We start from the raw sequence: 22,875 nt of genomic DNA, 5'->3' as shown, positions 1-22,875 counted from the left end.
TGTTAATGTTATTACTTTATGTCCGACCGTGAGGATGTAACATTGTTTGCTAGCTTGATGCTAATGACAGTAACACTCAGCAGGTTGACAAAGTGCCTCTGCTGTTTCACACCATCATTTCCCCCTTTTACTCTGTGTGGTAACATCCCTAGAGGAAATATTAAAAATGCTGGGGTGTTGTTGTCATACAGTTGTCTACGGCAGCAGATCGTTCTGTGTTTCTACTGGTCAAAGTGACGGCTGTGATGGGAGAATTGGATCTCAGTGAAGGGCAAGTGGTCCATGACTTTAAAGGAGCTATATGTAAAAAATCTAAAGCAAATAGTCATAAAATCCTCCTAATATGTCACAGAGACTAAGGAATAATGTCCATATAACATACTGATCTCACCGACAACAATAGTACAGCCAGAATATTCGCATTTAAAAAAAAATTTTACGGTCCGCAAATCATGTTTATGTTTTGAATTTGTGTTTTGGCCTGTTGCTCCACCCACCGCCGTCTACCAGTCACGCAGTCAGTAGAGTCTCAGCATCAGTTAAAGTTACAACTGCACAACTTACAACTACAGCAGCACGGCAAGCAGCATTAGCAGTGTCCCGGTACATAGCATTGGCAGTCTCCTCAGCTGTATCCCGGCAGTAGTGATGGTGAGATGAAGCCTCATGAAGCATTGAAGCTTTCCAGCAAATTGGTTCAGAAAAGGGTTCATTTCTCGAGGCTTCATGTGCACACGAAACCACCTGCTGGCCAAAGTGTGTAAAACAGGCAGCTGTGATCTTAACCATGTAATCTGTGATACATGGTATTTTGTGTCAGTAATAGCTGTTGGGAATGACTATTAATAATAATAATAATATTATAACTTTCTTTTTATCAATACAGTGTATTTTCTAGTGAGTATATTATGACTATACTGTATCAAATACATCTACAATAAACTGTTATTGTTTTGTGAATGCATCCTGTGTGTACTGTGTCACTTCTGTGCAAACCTCACACCAAGATCTGAACCGCTTCCCGAACCAGTCATGTGGTACAGCTGGGCAGCGAGGCTTTGGACATCATCAATGACGTCACTCGTCTGAAACGATACAAGCCTCGATACGCGCATCGTGGAAGCACTTCCTGGATTACTCAACGCACACTTCGAAGCATCGGCACAGCACGTAATATCACTACCTGGCAGCAGGGTTAGCAGCAGAGAAGCCAGACTTGCTCGAACGGTCCGCTGGAAAACCGAAGATCAAGGACGCGGCGACGCAGCCCTGCCACGGCAGCTTCCCGTGGGCAAACAAATCAGTCTCCAGCGTGCCGCTGTCCAGCAACCTCGAATCTGTAGGGGAGGGGGGGGTGGACACGACTCACAGCAGTATTTTGAATTTGAGTGCAGTAACCGTTTTGGCCACATTCTTACATACAGCGCCTTTAATTTTGGAGACAAAAAATGTAGGCTTAGCGCCCTGTGGTCCATTGCCCAATAGGAAATGTAGAATACTCAAAAGTACTTTTAAAGTACTTGAGTTACTTTACTCAGGGAGTAATGCAGTAAAGTAACTGGTTACTTTTCAAAAAAGTAACGCAGTAAAGTAATTTGATTACTTTTAAAGTAACCCTTACCCAACTCTGGTTACTAGTAAGTGGAAACACACAAGGAAGATAACATTAATGTTTCAAAGGCTACACTACAGTAGGCTAACATTAGCCATTAACAACTGGATGCTGTGTTGTCATTTCTAACGTTATAGCCTATGTTATATTAGAGGCAAACTAAAAATACCTGTCCAGCAGAAACTCTGCGACCATCTCGTCCCTTTTCAGCTCAGGGCGAAGCTGCATTAGTCTTCACCATTGCTCGAAAGCAGAGCCGATGTTGACCCGAGTTTTGGCTCTTGCAACTTCGAGTTCTCTCTTAGTGTTAGCTTTTTCTGCAATATTCTTTCTTTTGCCGACTGATTTCCCTGTTGGAGCGGTCTGAGTTTTCTTAGAACCATATGAGAATGGTACAATTAACTAAATTTAATTAATTTAATTTAATTTAATATTAAACTACAATTGAGATTTTATCTCTGTTGGAATTCACTCACATTTTAGTGTGCCATCAGCTTATCAATAGCATTTTAACCTAAACATAGAAAAGCTTAAAATTTCCAGAAAGGTAGGTGTTGCTTTAATTTACACGTGTGCCTGTATTTTTTACTCTAGGCCTAATAGCCGCATAGAATATATATATATATATATATATATATATATATATATATATATATATATATATATATATATATATACACACATATATATATCACCGCTCTTTTAAACTGCTTCACATGTATGGAGCTTTTTTCCTATCTATATTCAAAAGAGTAGTATATACAAAGTGGTATATACATATATATATATATATATATATATATAGGAAAAAAGCTCCATACATGTGAAGCAGCTTAAAGGAGCGGTGACCGGGAGGGCACCATCTGCCCCCTCTTCAGGGCTGCAGCTGAGGACACCAAGGTCATGTCTTTGGTGTCCACCTTATTCCTGAGGGCACTACTGTAGAAATGATTATATGCACAACTTCCAGTGAGATAGCGGAAGTAACAGTAAGCTAGTCAGTCCCATAGACTGTGGTTAATCCCAGTGGCTACTCTTGGTGGTTAACCGCCAAGCTGTTTTGTTTTTGCTTCCATCGGTGTGTGAGTGTGTTAATAACTGAGTAGCAAATTGCACCTTGTATGGTAGCCCCAGCCACCAGTGTATGAATGTGTGTGTGTGAATGGGTGAATGTAACTTGTATTGTAGAGAAGGGGTTTGAGTGGTCAAATGACTAGAAAGACGCTATACAAATGCAAGTCCATTTACCATTTACCATCCATTTATTCTTGTGAATGCAAGATTTCAAGAACAACTTGAGGGAATTTCTGCAAATTTGGCACAAATATTTACTTGTACTTTAGGATAAACTGATTACATTTTGGTTGTCAAGGGTTAAAGGTCAAGGTCACTGTGACCTTATCTGTCTCATTGTTGTGAATGTGATATCTCAAGAACACCTTGAGGCAGTTTCATCAATTTGGCACAAATGTTTGCTTGGACACAACAATGAACTGATTGGCTTTTGGTGGTCAAGGTCAGTGTCACCTTGCATCTGTCTCATTCTCGTGAACGTGATATTTCAACAACACCTCAAGGGAGTTTCTTAAAATTTGACACAAACATCCACTAAGACTGGTTAATAACCTGATTAGAATTTTGTGGTCGCCGGTCAAAGATCAAGCTCAGATCAAGTGTTCATTATTCTGAGAAGTTCGGTTTTGATTTGTTATGTAATGCTATAAGAAGAGTTTTTGACATCATCATTGACAGCTGTGTGTACAATACTTATGATCAGTGGTGCTGCCCTCTATTAGGTAGATGGGTGTATGGGTACTGCAGATATCTCTACTGTGCAGACTCTGCCTCCAAATGACATCACAAGCGCAAGATGACAGCAGCAGCGGGATATTTCAGATTCATTTTTGTACAGTGGAAGTGGAGATGCACTATCAACTTTACATACAGTTATTGAGGCAAACCTGTTGTGCTGTCCTAGTGCTTGAGAAAGGTCTGGCTAAGCCATCATAACGCTGCCAGAAGTGTAAAAAAAAATTTGGGTTGTTTGCAAGTGCTTAGCCCAGGATGCAGCAACACTGCCCTTGCCAAACAGTGTCCAAAGGGGACTTGTGATGGTGGAGAGGTAAACACTGGCACTAATAATGCTAAATCTTTGCAAAAGAAAACTCCATACAACATGTTTAAAGGCGTTTCAGGCTGCTGGCGCAGAGATTGTTGCTGGCATTCCTGGACGCTGAAGCAACAGAATAAATATTATATTCTACTTAATTTTTTTTTATTTTTATAAAAAAAAACATTTTGATGTAACACTTTTGAAATAATCAACATTTAGTAACTGTAATTAAATTACACATTTTCCCAGTACCTGTAACTGATTACAATTAATGATTACATGTAACTACTTACTCCATAACAATGGTACTTGACCTCATAGGGTTACTCTTTCATCAGAAGTTATTTCTGGCCTTGGCAGAGATGTTGTTCATTGTGGTTTGAACATGACTTCCACAGCATCCAAACCTTGCAGCTCTATAAACAGCTTTCATAACTTCAAATCACAGTTCATTAAACTTCACATCACATAGTCCACGTAACTGAAGACAGTTGTTTGTATGACTTAATGATAGCAAAACTGTGGAGATGTGGTTGTACAGTATAGAAGTGGCATTTCTTATGTTGTAAAACTGATTATCCTAAGTGTATAAAATAGACAACATTTGATTCACTGGAAGTCTGTTACTGGAAGTCAGCTGTGGACTTTCTATAATCAGCAACAGCACAAAGGTTAACTGTTGGCTGCTGGTTAATCAGTACATAAGTGTGTGTGTGTGTGTGTGTGTGTGTGTGTGTGTCTCACAGGCCATGACAAAAAATCTGTTCTTTGCTGTTTGTTTTAATTTCAAAGAGAGATCTACTGCAGTGGACTTGCATTTCTTATCTTATATTTTCTTTTCTGTTAAGAGGGGTTGTGTCTTGAAAAGAAGAATGTTGGTGCAAAGGTTATTCTGGCCCTCCTTCCCATCATAAACACACCATCATAAAGACAATGATTTGCACAAGATAAAATCAAAGTTAGGAATGCGTGGTTTCCCCTCCTTTCCTAGTTTGAAATGAGACATGAAATGATCCTTCCCCCCTAAATAGGATCTTGTATATAAAAGTGCATATTTGTAAGACATTGACACATTGTAAGTGGAAGATTTTAAAATACAGCTGCAGATGAGTTTGAATTATTTAACTTAACTGTGATTCTAATCAAATATTTTCCTAAGAGGGGAATTTACACTTTAAGAAATAAATTTACATTAAACGATAAAATGATACAAAAGGGTTTTTAGAACCATTTCAAAAAATAGCCATTTACTGATATATTTAGTTACTCATGACATCACAGCATGACATCAGCTATAAGACTTACAGTTGACATTGATGTGACCAGAGTGCATCCCTGTGACCATAAGCATCCAGTCAGCAGGTCTACCCACTGCTGTTGTACTAAAGCTCTGTATTCAAGAGCTGAGGACTTTGAACACAACCAGCACAAGCTGACAAGACTCAGCTGTGAGAACCAAGGTTATGTGTCTTTGGTACTTTTAAAGCCCCTTTCCATTTATCACATAAGTTGGAATGAATGATTGCATGTACTTTATGAGTATGAACCCAAGTTTGGAAGCCATGATTTCTATAAAAGTCACATTCTTTAAAAATCTAAAAAAAAAATAAAAACATAATACAGCCATTAACATTTGTGTGCCCTTCCCCAGTGCTTAAAAATTAATTTGATATGCTTTCCCCTTTTTGCATCACCCTCTACCCCCTCATAAATACTGAACAGTCCCTAATGCTCCTGATGTTCACAGCTACCTATTTTTTATTCTGTCACTTTAAATTAAGACTTCCATCTTTACTGTTACAAGTCTGCACTCAACACTGCATTGAAGTAAAAGTACATAAGTTTTATCAGCAAAAACTACTTCCTCTATAGCAGAATGGGCCCAGTCAGTATCACATTATTATGTATTATTAGAGTATTACTGTATGAAATACTCTGACAATAACTATTTTGATTACTTTTACTTTTGATATAGTATGTGTTGGGGAGACTGGGTATGGTTATAACAGGATGATTGTTAACAGCACCACTTTCACCTAGAAGCGATGACTTATGAGTAATTTTAAACATTTACGGTAGCATAATTACTCACAAGGGCTTGTTTTCTGCCTAACATATGGATGGAGGGCCCACCATGGTCCCCCTCACCTCATGGGCCCCATTGCAACTGCCCTGCCTGCATTGTCTATATTTACACCCCTGACCACTTCCTTCCTGACCTTGCATGTGAAATTTCATGGCTGTGTGAAGAAGTGTGCAGATTTTACAGCTAAAACACAGTTTATCACGCATAAAAGTAATCTCTTGAACCAAGTCTATATTTAAATTAGTTCTGATTCTGTTTAAATTATAATAATGTATTATGTATTACATTAGAGAGCAGTCGCTTGGCTAAAATGTGAGGCATTTCATCTTCACTCATTTCAAACCTCCATGCTGCTGAGGCTAGCTGAACAATGGCCAACAGGGATGGTGATGGTTCCAATGCCTTTTTAAAAAGTGTTACAGCTAACCCCAATGACAACTTAACACATTTTATCTTCATATTTTACTCATATTATCAGGGTGTCAGGAGAGTTGGTGAGAGAAAACTGATAGGGGTGTGCTGGCACACGCACTAAAGTCCACATGAGATGAGGTGAGGCAGAGAAAGACAGTGAGGTCCTTGCCCAGATGATACTCGTCTGCCATGTGACACTGAACACACACTGCAAGGTTACAAACCCTCAGAGAAAGAAGATCAATACAGCTGCCCTGTATGGGCAATCACACAGGTCAAAGTCTTCACTGGTTACTTGACTGAGGCAGCAGACTCATAGTATATGTATATATACGATGTGCTAGGTATACTTTTACTCAAGTGAATACTGAATATTTTGTCGGTTTCTGGTCAATTATATGTACTATGGACAGTTTCACAATAGGCTCATTCAAGATGAGCCAGGCCTGCACAGATTCAATCACCAGTGATCGGCACATAGTTCATGCCGGTTAGATTTGTGTCCGACTTCATCCTGACTTGTCCCTGACGTATTACAAAAGTGGGCGGTGATTAAATCGAGAGGGTGAGGCAGCCACAGTTTTTAGAGCTAGGTGTTGCAGTTGCTCTCCACCGACTGCAAGACCCAGGGCATGATGGGAAACACCTGGCTCTCACCTGATCTAACAGCTGATTGGTTTGACTCAACAATATGGTTGCAATTTTGGTTGAATTTCAGAGATTTGAATTTTATTTGTTTGATTTGGTTTATTCTGTTAACAGAAAACATGTTGTGTGACTGATGGTCAAGTTTAGTCGTCAGAGATTAAATACATTCATCATAAACTATACAGAGTCTACTGTATATTAACATGAGAATGTTTTAGTTATTAAAGTATTTAGCATCACAGAGACTTGTGGTCAGTGGGATGTGAGGATTCTTAAAACAACACCTGTACAGATGTGAAGCCCTGATTATATCTGACTGCTCTTTAATGAAAACTGTTGCCTTGTATTTTTTTCCTCCGTTAACGATTAGACTGATGTTTCCAATTTATTTATGCAGTTGAGGGGACAGGTCTGATCTGCAGCAGCAAACTGATATGATGCTGATGTTACATGATAATTCATGTAAAATCTATGTTTAACTATGTTTTTAATAAATCGGCATCACATCTAACAGGATGTGAGTGTTTCCTTGACTTCCTGTACAGACTGAAGGCTGCTGGACACTTTCGGGAAACTGTTCAACTTCACTGCAGCTATTTGTCAACACCATGGGTCACCACTTCCTGCTGCAGCCGCCTCACCTCGACATCCACTTCCCAGGCGAGGCACACTTCGTCTCAAATGAGCCCAGTAACTTTTGGGTAGAAAATCCTTGCGTCACATACATAAAATCAAACAGCGCTGAGCAAACCCTGCCTCAGTTGGTTAGTTTTAGCCACCTACAAAAGGCACATTAAAAAAAATCATGTCATTGTAAGTGTACGGCATATTTATAATACTTTCACAGCTTTACTTCACCGTCAGACAGTCTTTTCCAACAGGGAACTGAAGCCCTTAACCAAAGCCACCAGACTCCACTGACAAAAACTTCAGCAGAAGACTTGATCCAGTAGTAAGGTAAAGCAGAGCAAATATTCATATACAGCACACACTTACACTGATATTGATTTTGCTGAGGCCCCATCCACAGCAGTACATTGTTTAGTTTCCTTAGCAGTAGATTTGGTTTATCAATGATGATAGCAAAGCAATGCAGTATGTAAAAGAGGCACAGCAGAAATATCAGATCATCGTGTTGAACTATACTTCTGAATGTTACAATTACAGCAAATAATGACAACTGAAACCAGCATGCTTCCTGATTCTACATATTTCCGCAATTGAAATCAGCTGCTGGTTGTTGACTGTTAGTGATTGCTGTTGGGCTATTAGTGTGATGTCACAGTGATTTGGTCTATACAATATATTGCATATTAGGCCATATGTTATGCCAGGAAACATTAAAAAGGAGACAGGAGATGAGAAAAAGTTACAATTAAATGGACAGAAGTGAGAATAAAGAGCTAATGAGGAGGGGAGACAGATGAGAGGTCAGTGGATTACACTTTAAGTCTGTGTTGTGTCTAGCAGATATAAACTGCCTGGATTAGCAGCGTGACCTGCAGATGAACCAGTGAAAGCCGTGTGCACATTTGAATAATGTGAGAACTTAACCCACATATGATTTGACACTTAAACATTGTGGTGAAATAGCCTGGGACAGTGTCATTTCCTCACCCCTGAAGAAGACCATATGAGGAACTCTACAGCTTCTGGAATTTAGAGTTTAACTAAAAAAGCTGTTGCACATTATATTGAGCTTAATGTTTGTGTAGTCCATTAAAACTATTATGACTTTACCATTCATTTTGATATTCAATCTGACCCTCCTTTCTCCTGCTAAGTCTGCCCCACAGTGTCTACAAGGTTCTGAATAAAGGCTTAGAGTGCGAGGGTGGCTGTGTTTACCTGGGGCTATATTCACAAACTTATCTTACCACTAACAGTCCTCTGGAAGGGCGCTAAAAGGCCCCAACTAGGAGTTTCCTCCTAAGAGTTTTTCACAACACTACAAAGACTCTGTTAGTGAGGAACAAAGAAAGCTGAGCTAAGAGAAGGGGCAGGGTTGACACGTTTAACAGGCTTTGCCGGGGACTCATGTTTAATGAGTGATTTATGTATTAATATATTTATTAATGAGAGGAGATGAGGCAGTGGAGTTCGGCAACAAGGAAGCAGTCTGGGAATGAACACTGGAAAGTCTTGCACGGAATGACGAAGAACAATCTAGCAATGATTGTCTGTGAAGCTGGAGTATTAATAATGGCAGGGTGTAATGAGATACAGGTGAGCAGAGTTGGCTGAATGAGCTGGGTGAAGTAGACACGCAGGAGTAGGAGATGTGTGGACAGGTGATAAGGCTGGCAGGTAGGTGTGGTGGAGAGGAGGGGTGAGTGGAAATTTACTGGGTTAACTGACAGAGTGGCATGTATGGCAGATCGGAAGTGCACACCGTGACATGGCCTTATCATTTTTCTATATATACATGCAGTATATAGATACATGGTAAGCATACTGTACACAATAGTCTGTTGCATAGTGAGCATGTAAACTCTTGTATATGACAACATGTTTATAAAATAAATGAATGCACAGGTTTGTAATATGAATATGAACACATGCTTACATAAATGCTACATACACTGTTTGAAATATTATCTTTCTATGAGGTAATGCCCTAATGTACCATTTTGTTATTTTGGAATCATTTTCTAGAAAGAATTTCAACCAAATAAAGTAATTAAAGTCATTTGGTACCAAATGAAAATAAAGTATTTAATTCACTTTCAGTGTAACAGCAAGTAACATTCAATTTAATACCCCACCAATCAAAATACTGTTGCATTTAGTGTCCTTATTGTGCAGTGATTATCATGCTGTGATGATGATATGTTTTTAACACATTAAAGCTTTGGTGAAGAAACAATAAGTTGATGAATCCATTAGCTGATTGAGATAAAATAAATCCCCAACTCTTTAGACACGTGTTTAAGCTTTTTATGAAGCAAAAATATTTTACACGCTCTGGTGTCAGCTTCTCCTATATGAGGACTTATATTGTAAATTATAGTGTAAGTGTAAATCTTAAAAAACAAGACTTTTTAAGATGCCAACAGTGATTTTGTTTTTTGTATTTCCTGATATTTTTAAACTAAAAAAATGAATCTATTTATTTAAAAATTCAATTTCTTTATCAATCAATTTATTATGAAAGACATCTTTTGTTGCAGCCTTATATGTCTTATCAGTGCAATTTCAGTTAATACCAAAATGAGCGGAATATCTGCAATCCAACAGCACACACTGAGCCCACATTAAGATATACTAAACATGTATTTATTGGTACGAGGCTGATAGGTGCACAGACGTAAATTATCACAGGTCAGAAGTGCAGCAACAACTTGGAAGCATCTGGTCTCATCAGCTGAAGAAAGACGGAGCAGAGTGAGAGACCTGGAGGGAGAGTGGGCTGACTGGCCGGCTGATCTGCATCTTCATCTGGGCCGGAATGATACTCTGTTCTCCCTCCTCCTCTTTCTCCTCTTCTACTCCTTCTTCTTGTAGTCCTCCAGGTGAGCCAGTATCCAGCCGGAGGGACCCAAGATGGTTATAAACATGACTGTCAGAGCGATCGCCTGCTCCTGAGGGACACAAAAACAAAGAGATGGTTGAATTCATATTACTTAGCAGCTTGTAAGAATACCTATTTTTACCTATTTTTGGGGGCGGCAGTAGCTCAGTCCATAGGGACTTGGGTTGGGAACCGGAGGGTTTCCTGTTCAAGTCCCCGTCCGGACCAAAAATATGGAGCGTGGACTGGAGGTGCCAGTTCACCTCCTGGGCACTGCTGAGGTGCTCCTGAGCAAGGGACCGAACCCCCCAACCGCTCAGAGCGCCTGTCATGGGCAGCCCACCCTGACATCTCTCCACTTAGTGCATGTATAGGTCCAGTTTGTGCATGTGTGTGTTCGGACCTGTGTGTAATTGACAAACAGAGTGAAAAATTGAATTTCCCCTCGGGGATTAATAAAGTATATAAAATTAAAATTAAAAAAATTTATCTAATGCCCCCAAACATAATTTTAGTTAAAACTGCAGAGGAGTGTGTAGTGCTGAAAATCACATACTGTAAATAAAGTACCACTTCCTGTGTCCACTATGTGGTGTGAGAGGACGCACAAATTATAAGCCATGTTGCTGTATATCGTGTGTAGGACACACCATGTAAATTCATCTAAATTAGTTTATCTTTGTCACAGACGGCTGACTTCCTATTGTCAGAAGGTGGCGCTATTACTATTATTTGATATGGGCCTGTAGATGTCTTCAGGCCTGGACTGGAAGATTAGACTATGTAAATACTAGTTACAACAGCTTCCTATGTCATGGCGAAACATGCAAATTGCCTGCTTCACCACAGCAATGCCACTGAACAAAAACAACAAAACAACAACAAAAACTTCTGCCATCATGAAGGTCGTGCAAAATTAAAAATGGCCGAGAAGTGTATCCAAATGATGAGAGGAACCTCTCCCCCATGCCAAATCTGGTGAATATCCAAGCAACTTTGACCCAACTACAACCAACAACGCATTAGGGGGTGCTATAGACCCCACTTAACAGACACGCACCCAATGGCTCTATATTCCTGTAAAGTTCACATGTTGTGTGTGTCAAGTTTGGTGATTTTTCAGTTGTACCAAGGGCATCAAAAACGCATTAACGCTTAAAGTAATTGGGGGTGCTATAGAGCCGAAGTGCCACGTCCAAGCCCCATCTGAAACATGCAATTTAAATAATTACTGGTTTGAATGTGGGTACAAAGTACAAAGTTTTTGAGCATCCTAAAGTCCTCAAACATGTATTCGTACAATGAAAATTAACACACAAAATCCAAGATGGCTGACTTTCTGTCAGTAGATACATTTTCACAAAAAAAAAACATTGTACGATCTGAAGATAGGAGCAATGACCCATTAAAATAACTTTATCCTTTCCCCACCCTGGTGTATGTTTAGGGTGCTATGGAGCCAGGTAGCCATGCCAGAGCCCAATCACTGTAGAACTTTGCAATTAATGCCAGTTCTGATGTGTACGCCAATTTTCACAAGTTTTCAAGCATCCCAAGCCCCTAAAAATGCAACTGCATGGTAGGAAAATAATAACCTCTAATAATAGATTGTTTGCACTTTCAGTAGAGAAATGTTTGAGGTAAATGTAATGAAATAGGATAGATAGAATGAATAGCTTTATCTCTTCACAGTAGCATTGTCATTGTCAACCTTAATAAAACTCCAAAACAAGGGGAAGAGAATAGTTAAGCCTATACTCTGATGAGATGTGTGACTAACACTGTTTCTGAAGCTGTATTTTGTGATTCACTATAGTAGTTGTTGTTTACTAGACTTGTGAGCATATTTGGTCATATGAGGAAGAAGGCTGCTTTATCTTTGGCAGGAAACACACACAAGAAAACCCCCCACTTTTCTTAGACTCTGTAGTCTGTAAGGATTCAATCCAAAAATAACATTCAAGACTCAAATCTTGAATGTTCTCTGAGTAGAGGCAGCAACCCAGGCACACCAGTTTTTCTAATGAAACACATCTCCAGTGACTTATCGCTGCTGTTTCAGATCTACAGTCCAGATGTCCTGAATAAATCCAGCCTGTCATGATTTTCAAGCATATGTTTGACAGTACTTACTGTTCTGCTCCTTGTTCTGGTAATTAGACTACACATAAACTATTAAAGCTATATCAGGACCCTGGCCTAGATTGGTTAGTGTTCTAAATGGAAGATAAACTCTATAAAGCACTCTGTCTCTCTGTCTTTCTCTCTGATAGGAAGGAAAATAGCAGCAGGAACACAAAGCTTTTGTCAGCTGTAGCTGCTAGAGTCCAACAGATATGCAAGCAGATGTTATGGGTTTAAAGGTACGCTATGGAGTTTATGGCCACCAGTGGCGCTACAGAGCAATGTTTTGATGAGATGGCCCACGTCTTATTTGTATCTCACCCACAAAGATGCTTTACACTCAAAATGTTCTGTCATTAGGGATGCACGATATAGGATTTTTCGCTGATATCAAATATGCCAATATGTAATAACTCATTTGACCGATAACCAATACTGATGTCAATATATCCACTTTTTTTCCCCACCTAATTTTAGTGATCATCAAGTCTCTTCTGTAGTGGAATTAACATCATATTATGCATGCATACTCTTATCGTGATGGCCCACCAGCAGATGGAGACATGAAATACAATACTTTTTAATGTATGTAATATTCATTCATTGTGCAAAATAAGAAAAAGTATATTGAACGATTCTGATAATTCATTTTAAGGCCAATATTGGCGGATACTGATGACATGCCGATATTACTGTGCATCCCTAACTGTCATCTCAGATAATATAGTTTAATTGTGAAATACATAAATGCTGAATGATTGTTATCATGGTTTAAATGTTAATAAACTTAAATATTGATGCAATGATGTTGCTAGGTACCAATGACTGTACATAAACATGGACAACCCATCTCCACTTCCTCCCATTGTACAAAATTAAGCAAAAATATTCAGCTGCTGCCATCTTGCGCTGGTGGGGGCATTTGGAGCCAGAATCTGTGCTGAAGCAGTATCGGCAGTATCAAGTTCCCAACCAAATCCCAAAATCTGACCAATCACAAGTAGAGCCATTTACAGCATGCACACCAACTGGCACACATAGCTGCCAATCATGATGTCAAATCCCCTTTTTATAGCATCAAATAATTAATTAAAATCAAACTTATCAGAAAAACTAAAATGGCAGAAACCATCTTTGGAAAAATTTATGTGAGGTGCACTTTGAGTTTTTAGTTTGGCCCCTGTCCCATCCACTAACATGAGGGAGCGGGGTTTAGGACTTAAACTTAAGACAGCCAGAAGGGGGTGATTGGGGTGTTTTGGATTCACTTTTGGGGAGCTCTCATGTCGGCCATCTTTATAAAGTCTATCCTAGATTGGCATCCTGCATCTCAGGCGCATTAAAATGTGAAGCACCCAGTATACTCACTATCAATGCGTTTAGAGCGTGCAACCTATTCTTCTGATAACACTACCTTTGTGACTTAACTTATTTTCAAAATATTTCTCATGTCACAGAAACAACTGATTGTGAAACTTGTGTTTTGGATGTTATTACTGTCTGTGATGTGTCTGTGTTTTTGTTCCGGTGCTTTGTACAGTACAGGTGGCACGGCACGAAGGTCCCCGGGGACCACTGGTACACAATATCCTTATATTTTTAGGTTCGTATAATTTACCTGTATTCACAAATACGTAGGATATTACTACAGACTGTTGTGTTACATTGCCACGCCTGCTGTGACGGCAGATGCTGTATTTACTCATGTCAATGATGAAGCGACAATGCTTTATTGTCCAGCAGATGTGTATTTCATGCAAGATGAAGAGATCCTGTTTTGTTCATCGTCTCAATGAGTGAAAAGATAAAAACTAAACGAAGGAGAACAAGCATAGTTCTTAGAATGTTAGATCATCACATTTATACAGTATCTTGTTTAATTTTCTTAGGATAATCACATAACACATTTGTTTGACTTGATACTGGGTAGATGATTTTGGGGCTCTCTATACTTAACTAAATATGTGACATTTGTGTAATGTTTTGTAAATAGACTATATAAAGATTCATTTAAATCTAAGGTTTTGTTAATACAATTTTAAGATTTGGCATTTTAATTCTCAGATACATCTTCAACATGATAGCTCGATGGATCGATGGATACTTTATTTATTTTGTAGCTTATTACACAACCCATACAAAAACAGAGATACACATAGGGATAGAGAATTCAAGTGTAAGAATAAAGACACACAGTAGTGAAATTATAGTCTAGTCCCAGGACTACTACAGAGAGCTGTTACTACAGTCGATATGCTTATGATGGTAATGCAAATTTAGGTGGGGGCACAATGCAGGTATTGCAGTGTAGCAGTGCAGGAGTAATTAATACTTAAAAATAATGATAATAAAAAATATGTATTTTTTTATTGTAGAAGGTGCTTAAAAGTAAAAACCCTGTGTTAAATAAAGAGTAAGTAATGCTGGAAAATATAACACACAAAATGCACAGGAGGTTAAAAATGAAATGCTAATAGAACGTGAATATCTGAATGAATATAATCATAATTACAACCATACAACACAGAAAACAAATTTTAACAGGGACTCACTCAAATGAGCACCTGTGGGTCCTGGAGACTCACCACATTGAAAACCTATCAACATCACTGTGGATGTCTTAAATATCCCACACCAGTCTGGCTCTGTGTAAATCCTTAACAGCATACTGTAAGGTAATGTTGATGTTATTTAAAGCATGTCCTTTTTTGTAACTGGAGTTTTTACAAAAACAACGAAACAGGCCTGTAGAAAAATGAAGATAATAAGACACACTTCTCAATGCATCCATGTTAACACCAGCAGTCCACAAGCATACAATAACTTCCTACTTGTAACTTGAGGAAACTAAAAAATGTTTCAACTGACTCCACTCTCCCCTAGTTCTCCTCAAAGTCAATATGTAGCCTTACCGATTCAATATGTGTTAAAGTTAAATACAGTGCTCTCTGTTCATTATTAAGCTATTCCCTCTCAAAGTTTGGACATTAAATGAGCTCAATGTAAGGGAACATTTAATTGAATAGAGTTATAATATTGTAGTTAATAAGTCCGTGTGACTGAGACTGAAATCAGACATGTTGACCGTGATCAACATCAAGGTCAGTCACTTGGCACCTGCCCACATGACATACTTAACTCACACTTAGACCACAATATTAAACTTCTGTAGGGCTGATTAAAACATTATGGAAGAATACTGAGTTGTACATACTCGTCTGTAAGATATGTGAACATTTCGGTGTATATAGTCTGTATTTTACTGTTTATGTCTCCGCACAGCGGGCAGATGTCTACGTGTTAGATTCAGGCAGAATAATGGCGAGATACTGACGCACCTGTCCCAAAATAACTTCGTTTGATAAGAAAATGTCGCATAAGCACAGTGCATGGACACATAGTTTCATCTACAGTCCATATAAGTGTGAGAGCAGAAAAAAAATGTATAGTTTGACGCAATTAGGAGAAAGCGAGCCCTGCAGGAGAGATTCTGCTCTGTCATATCAGGCCGAGATGCGCTAATTTTAACCCCAGCATTAATAAAGCTTGCTGACGCTCATCATTACAGCCTGTTGCTGAGGGGACATAACATTATTCCCCTGCTGCGCTCATGTTAGGTCCGTACAGTGAACATGGACTCACCCCTGCAGTGATGTGGTGTTTGGCGGGTTTGGAGGACCAATTAGCCACAGGGACCATCTGAGTCCTGAGTGCGGTCCTGAACAACCGGGACACGGTGGTCAGAGACATAGCGACGGTTCAATGCTGCGAGTCCGGAGACTGAGGGACAAGTACGGACAACACAAGTTGCAGGTCTGCTGTTATTGTCACTGCTGCTCTTACTTTCTGTTTTTCATCAAGTGCCAGGCGCAGTGTGTGTGTGAATGTGTATGTGTGTGTGTGTGTGTGTGTGGGCGTGTGCGTCTGCGTGCGTGAGGGAGGGGGGGAGCGTTACGTTGACAGCCCTCAGGCAGCGTCGGAATTTAATTGGCCATTGCACCTCCGGGTATCTGACACCGTGACCGAACTAATCGAGCAGCGCGAGATGTGTCCTCATATCACCCCTTCCTTCAGACAGTGTAAACACCATGCAGCTGCTGGTGATACACACAGGCCTCCTTACACTGCAGATAGGAGATCTGCGGCAGTTGGTTCACAAATATACTGCTCAAAATGATTATGGGAACACTTAAAACACACGCCAGATCTTGGTGAACAAATTATTCCAGTTCCAAAATCTTTACTAATGTAACTGTATAATTTGTTGAGAACAAAATGATATAACAATGGTCAGTGGGAACCAAAATTATCAAAGTAAAATTTGAAATCACAAGCTGATCCAAATTTCATGAATTTTTTCACATCACCTCATAATGTGACTCAGTAGTGTGTATGGCCCTGCATGCCTGTATGCACTCCCGACAACATCTGGGCATGCTCCTGACGAGTCAGCGGATGGTGTTCTCCTCTCAGACCTGGATCAGGGCATCAGTGAGATCCTGGACAGTCTGTGGCGGTACTTGGTGGAGGCTGATGCGCCAATACATGACATCATCCCATAGGTGTTCAATTGGATTTGGGTCAGGGGTAGGAGAGGGCCAGTCAATGGCATCAATGCCTTCTTCATCCACTGCCTACACACCCTGGCCACATGAGGTCGGGCATTGTCCGGCCCAGGGCCCAGTGCACCAGCATAAGGTCTGACAATCACTCTGAGGATTTCATCCCTGTCAGAGCCATTTCTAGCAAGTCCTAGTTTCCTATTATTTTCTGAGTCACTTTAACAGCCACCTGACATGGCATCAGGAGAACCTTTTATTGAAGGCATGTGAGCTCGAGCAAGTGTGGAGCATGGAAGATGCCACTCTTTAACCGTCGTGCTTTTGGTTAATCTTGATAAAGTCGTTAAATACCCTGTTGATTTGAACTTTGTTTTTGTAAAGGCCTGTTTATTTGGGTAATGTTTGTTTGGGGATTTTTGTTTGCATTTTTTGAACGGGACAGTCAAGACAGTCAGTTCATAGCGTGATCTTACAACTCTCCATACATCCTGCAAATCAGTCAACTCTAAAACCAACCGAAGCACCCTGGATCATCAAACAGTGAGTAAAACTAAAAAACACAAATGTTTAGTTTAAAATGTGCACGAACCAAACCAACTAAGTTCATAGTTGAATAAATACATGGACAAACAAATTAATTAATTAAGGTTAAAATGTAAATCTTGTGATTGAATTGATGAATGAAAGGTAAAATATACATGATTACAAAGGTTGAAGCTCAGGCATTAGTTCATTGTTTACTTATCTGTAACGTTCGTTGTCAAGTGTGCCGTTATGGCAGAATTTGATGTGGGGACAGTGTATGACGCGGTGTTGAGAATGTCATGCTAGGCTCGACTTTTTGTCGGAAAGATGGTCAGAGAGACGTAGGACTAAAAGAACTTTGGAAAACTCTTTTCATGAGAAGCAGCCAACGAGGTATTTTATTTCACTTTGACATTCGTGATCTTACTGACCGCCATTTTGTTTTCCATTCTGTCATGTCACACTTTGAACACTGTATAGATGCACTCTCTGTTGTGTTTATTCTTAAAAATAGTTTTCATGGCTTGACAAGGAGGAGATGCTTCAGAGAAACAGAAAAGCCCGAATAAATGCCCGTTTGAGAGAACTGACCTGTGTCTGTGCTCAGGGATGGGCAGTATTTCTATTACTTGTATTTGAAATACGTATTACAATTACATTTGAGTATTTTGTAATTTGTATTTGATAAGGCCGATAAAAAGCAAATGTAATTTGTAACAAAATACTTTTGAGTGGAGTAATTTTGTATTTATAATACTCAAAATACTTTCTCCACGAATCAAAAAACAACAATAATAGGCTACACATTCTTATAATATTGGATGTAACAATATACAGTACAGGCCAAAAGTTTGGACACACCTTCTCATTCAATGCGTTTTCTTTATTTTCATGACTATTTACATTGTAGATTCTCACTGAAGGCATCAAAACTATGAATGAACACATGTGGAGTTATGTACTTAACAAAAAAAGGTGAAATAACTGAAAACATGTTTTATATTCTAGTTTCTTCAAAATAGCCACCCTTTGCTCTGATTACTGCTTTGCACACTCTTGGCATTCTCTCGATGAGCTTCAAGAGGTAGTCACCTGAAATGGTTTTCCAACAGTCTTGAAGGAGTTCCCAGAGGTGTTTAGCACTTGTTGGCCCCTTTGCCTTCACTCTGCGGTCCAGCTCACCCCAAACCATCTGGATTGGGTTCAGGTCCGGTGACTGTGGAGGCCAGGTCATCTGCCGCAGCACTCCATCACTCTCCTTCTTGGTCAAATAGCCCTTACACAGCCTGGAGGTGTGTTTGGGGTCATTGTCCTGTTGAAAAATAAATGATGGTCCAACTAAACGCAAACCGGATGGGATGGCATGTCGCTGCAGGATGCTGTGGTAGCCATGCTGGTTCAGTGTGCCTTCAATTTTGAATAAATCCCCAACAGTGTCACCAGCAAAACATCCCCACACCATCACACCTCCTCCTCCATGCTTCACAGTGGGAACCAGGCATGTGGAATCCATCCGTTCACCTTTTCTGCGTCTCACAAAGACACGGCGGTTGGAACCAAAGATCTCAAATTTGGACTCATCAGACCAAAGCACAGATTTCCACTGGTCTAATGTCCATTCCTTGTATTTCTTGGCCCAAACAAATCTCTTCTGCTTGTTGCCTCTCCTTAGCAGTGGTTTCCTAGCAGCTATTTGACCATGAAGGCCTGATTGGCGCAGTCTCCTCTTAACAGTTGTTCTAGAGATGGGTCTGCTGCTAGAACTCTGTGTGGCATTCATCTGGTCTCTGATCTGAGCTGCTGTTAACTTGCGATTTCTGAGGCTGGTGACTTGGATGAACTTATCCTCAGAAGCAGAGGTGACTCTTGGTCTTCCTTTCCTGGGTCGGTCCTCATGTGTGCCAGTTTCGTTGTAGCGCTTGATGGTTTTTGCGACTCCACTTGGGGACACATTTAAAGTTTTTGCAATTTTCCGGACTGACTGACCTTCATTTCTTAAAGTAATGATGGCCACTCGTTTTTCTTTAGTTAGCTGATTGGTTCTTGCCATAATATGAATTTTAACAGTTGTCCAATAGGGCTGTCGGCTGTGTATTAACCTGACTTCTGCACAACACAACTGATGGTCCCAACCCCATTGATAAAGCAAGAAATTCCACTAATTAACCCTGATAAGGCACACCTGTGAAGTGGAAACCATTTCAGGTGACTACCTCTTGAAGCTCATGGAGAGAATGCCAAGAGTGTGCAAAGCAGTAATCAGAGCAAAGGGTGGCTATTTTGAAGAAACTAGAATATAAAACATGTTTTCAGTTATTTCAGTTTTTTTGTTAAGTACATAACTCCACATGTGTTCATTCATAGTTTTGATGCCTTCAGTGAGAATCTACAATGTAAATAGTCATGAAAATAAAGAAAACGCATTGAATGAGAAGGTGTGTCCAAACTTTTGGCCTGTACTGTATATATATATATAAATATATATATATTGATGGACTAAGAGTCTCATCCTACTCTCCAGTGTGCTATGTGTGAGCTCAGTCCTGCGTGTTCTTTAATGAAGCAATAGGAGAAGATATTCGGTCTCAGTTAATGTAGTTTATTAAGCAGTAAAGGAATAAAATTACAGAGCTCTGGGTCTCAACTTCACGTCCCTGACGAACAACAAAGGTGTGTCAGTTCACGAAGTCTGACCTCCTGTCCTTTCCCTGACCCAGTATATTTGAGCGTAACAGAGTGTCATTGTGCACGCAAGGCGTTGTCCTCTTCTCACTGGCAGTTCCACTTCCTCCTTCACCACACCACGCCCCTGCCTCGTGTTAATCTGACTCCTTCCCGCTGGCGGTGGGGGCGTGGTTCCTGTTTTGAAAGACAAGAGAACAACACAACTCCCTACACGTGCTGTACCTTACTATCTGTATATCACTTTCTATTCTTTTTACCATATATGAAACTAATTATCTAAGCATTGCGGTATGTGTTCCTCAGACTTCATGTCTCTTCCTCTCCTGTACTTCTCCACTTCTGCAAAGCAAACACATTCAGATCAGCTGAAATCATCTCAGTATTCTCATTGTTCACACATCTAAAACTTATATAGTAAAACACAACTTATAGTAAAACACATAACATCATTCTATTCCCAACAATATATATATTTTTTTATATTTATATTTTTATCGATATGTTTTTTTAAACTTGGGCCATTCAATATGCCCTTCAATGACCTAGTGGTCTGTTTTACTGGACTGTGCATAAAATAGGAAATTGTATGTTGTTGTGGTTGATGCTTGTGATGAGTATGCTACAAATGAATTGCCTCATGTGGGATCAATAAAGTTGTCTGTTGTTGTCAGTGGTTGGGTCTCAAGAACCAAAATAGCCTAACCCTAACCCTACTACCATCCCACTGGCCAACGAAAGAGAGAAATGTATAGGCTACTCACTTGTAAAGTTAGCCTACTTGTTCACTTTTGTATTCATTAACTGTTTATTTTTATTCATTTTTCTATGCAGAGCTTGATGTTTTTATTTATATGACTTTTATAGTACACATAGGTCTAATGCTATTCATATGTTATTATCACATTGTCTGTGAATATTTTATTTGTTGATACAAAAAAGTTTATGGGCTGTTAAGTCTGGTTAAAATATATATAGACAAGTAGTTGTCTTTTAATGGCTTTTCTTAGTTACACTTAGTTAGTTAGTTCTGTGACTGTTCTGCCTTTTTGTGGGGTTCACCAGAGCTTTGTGTATATCCTTTAGCCCAAACCTGAATACTCTGCTATACCAAACTGTGATAAAACAAGCGCAAATCTACAATAGCTGTGACCAAATTTGCTACTATCACACCATTAATGGATGAATCATGGTTGTTCTTTCTGGCATAGTTACTTGTGATCTCTAATGGCAGCATGTAAATTTTGAGCATTTTTGGTCAAGGACTTTTTGAGTTATTCACAAAAAGATTTGAATCGGTTAGTATAGCGCCACCTATGGATGGATCGTGGGCATTCTTTCTGGTATAGTTACTCATGGTCTCTAGCTGCAAATTTTGAGCATTTTTGGTCAAGGACTTTTGGAGTTATTCACGAAAATCTTTGTGGATCGACCGACCGACCGACTGACCGACCGACCGACAGAGTGACCTATAGAGCTGTGGGTCACTGCTAAAAAGAAAAAGAAAAAAAGTATTTTCTGTATTTGAAAATACAAAACACATGTATTTTATTTTGATACATTTTCTGACACCAGTATTTTGTATTTTATTTTGATACATTTATTTGACGGGTATTTTGTATTTTGTATCAAAATACATTTTGATGTATTTTTGCCCATTTCTGTCTGTGCTGTTGTGAAAGGAGCTACAGTGAGAACTCCCCTGCCCGTAACTGGTAGAGGAGATGAGTGCCGCGGGTAACAAGTAAAGGCATGAAGATGATCCAGCATATCAGTTATGCAAAGCCCATGACTTATTGTCGACATCAAGACTAAAGGGCAACAATGATCAGACTGTGTTTAAAGCTCAACTTTCAAGTTAAGACCAAAAGTGCTTTACCAAATCTTCTAAGTTAAATGGCAGTGGTTTAACTGCAACAAAAGATGCAGATCTATTAATCTTTATTAATCCCTTGTTGTAATCTTGCATACTGTGTTTAGTCTACATATTTGGGGATAAATCTAATGTGCTGGTGGTTGTTACATCTCATAAGTTTTAAAGGGAACTGTTGTGCTCAAACATCAACTTAGTCCTGTAAGCAAATAATCAACCGTTTTTGTTAAAGGTTAAGGGAAAGGACATTATTAGAAACTGAAATAAGGATTTCTGAAAATGTTGTGTTTTCCTGAAAGAAATTTGAGTTTACAGGGCCAGTCCACTAATGTGAAAATTTTTCTTGTGTATAAAGTACAAGTGATTTAATGCATGTCTAAGCATATTTTCTTTGCAATTAAGGTTTACACTTTCATACTTGTGCCAAATAATTTCTTTTTTTTTCATTTTATTTTGTTTGACACTGAAGCCAACTTAAGGTTAAGATACATTTCAGTTTTATTATTATTACTATTATTATTATTATTATTATTATCAGTAAGAGCAGCAGTGGTAGTAGTGGTCATATAGTAGTAATATTGGTATTATTATTATTAGTAGTAGTGGTAGTAGTTTCCTCATAATCAATTTATTTTCTTCTTCAGTTGATCTACTTAGGCCAAATTAATATGGCCTTGGCTGCTGCCAAGGGTGGGGGTAATTATTGTGTATTATTGTTTGTTGTT

At 39.2% G+C, this 22,875-nt stretch overlaps 1 protein-coding gene across 1 annotated transcript; it reads right to left on the bottom strand.

The window, feature by feature from the left end:
- Positions 1 to 10,127: 10,127 nt before the first annotated feature.
- Positions 10,128 to 16,431, bottom strand: cox8b (cytochrome c oxidase subunit 8B). The gene is made up of 2 exons (XM_033634461.2): positions 16,151 to 16,431; positions 10,128 to 10,454 (listed from the first exon to the last, which is right to left on the bottom strand). Exons 1-2 carry the CDS (start codon positions 16,256 to 16,258, stop codon positions 10,359 to 10,361), a joined length of 204 nt encoding a protein of 67 aa, XP_033490352.1. The 5' UTR covers positions 16,259 to 16,431; the 3' UTR covers positions 10,128 to 10,358.
- Between the last annotated feature and the right edge of the window lie 6,444 nt (positions 16,432 to 22,875).

The sequence above is a fragment of the Epinephelus lanceolatus genome, chromosome 5 (assembly GCF_041903045.1).
Source record: "Epinephelus lanceolatus isolate andai-2023 chromosome 5, ASM4190304v1, whole genome shotgun sequence".
In the NCBI taxonomy this organism is placed as follows: domain Eukaryota; kingdom Metazoa; phylum Chordata; class Actinopteri; order Perciformes; family Serranidae; genus Epinephelus; species Epinephelus lanceolatus.
Note: the sequence above shows the minus strand (reverse complement) of the source record. Positions and strands in the feature narration are given on the sequence as shown.

Coding starts and splice junctions, on each gene's coding strand:
- cox8b (XM_033634461.2), bottom strand. CDS start 16,258: ATGTCTCTGACCACCGTGTCCCGGTTGTTCAGGACCGCACTCAGGACT. Junction 10,455..16,150: donor AACACCACATCACTGCAGGG/GTGAGTCCATGT, acceptor TGTGTCCCTCAG/GAGCAGGCGATCGCTCTGAC.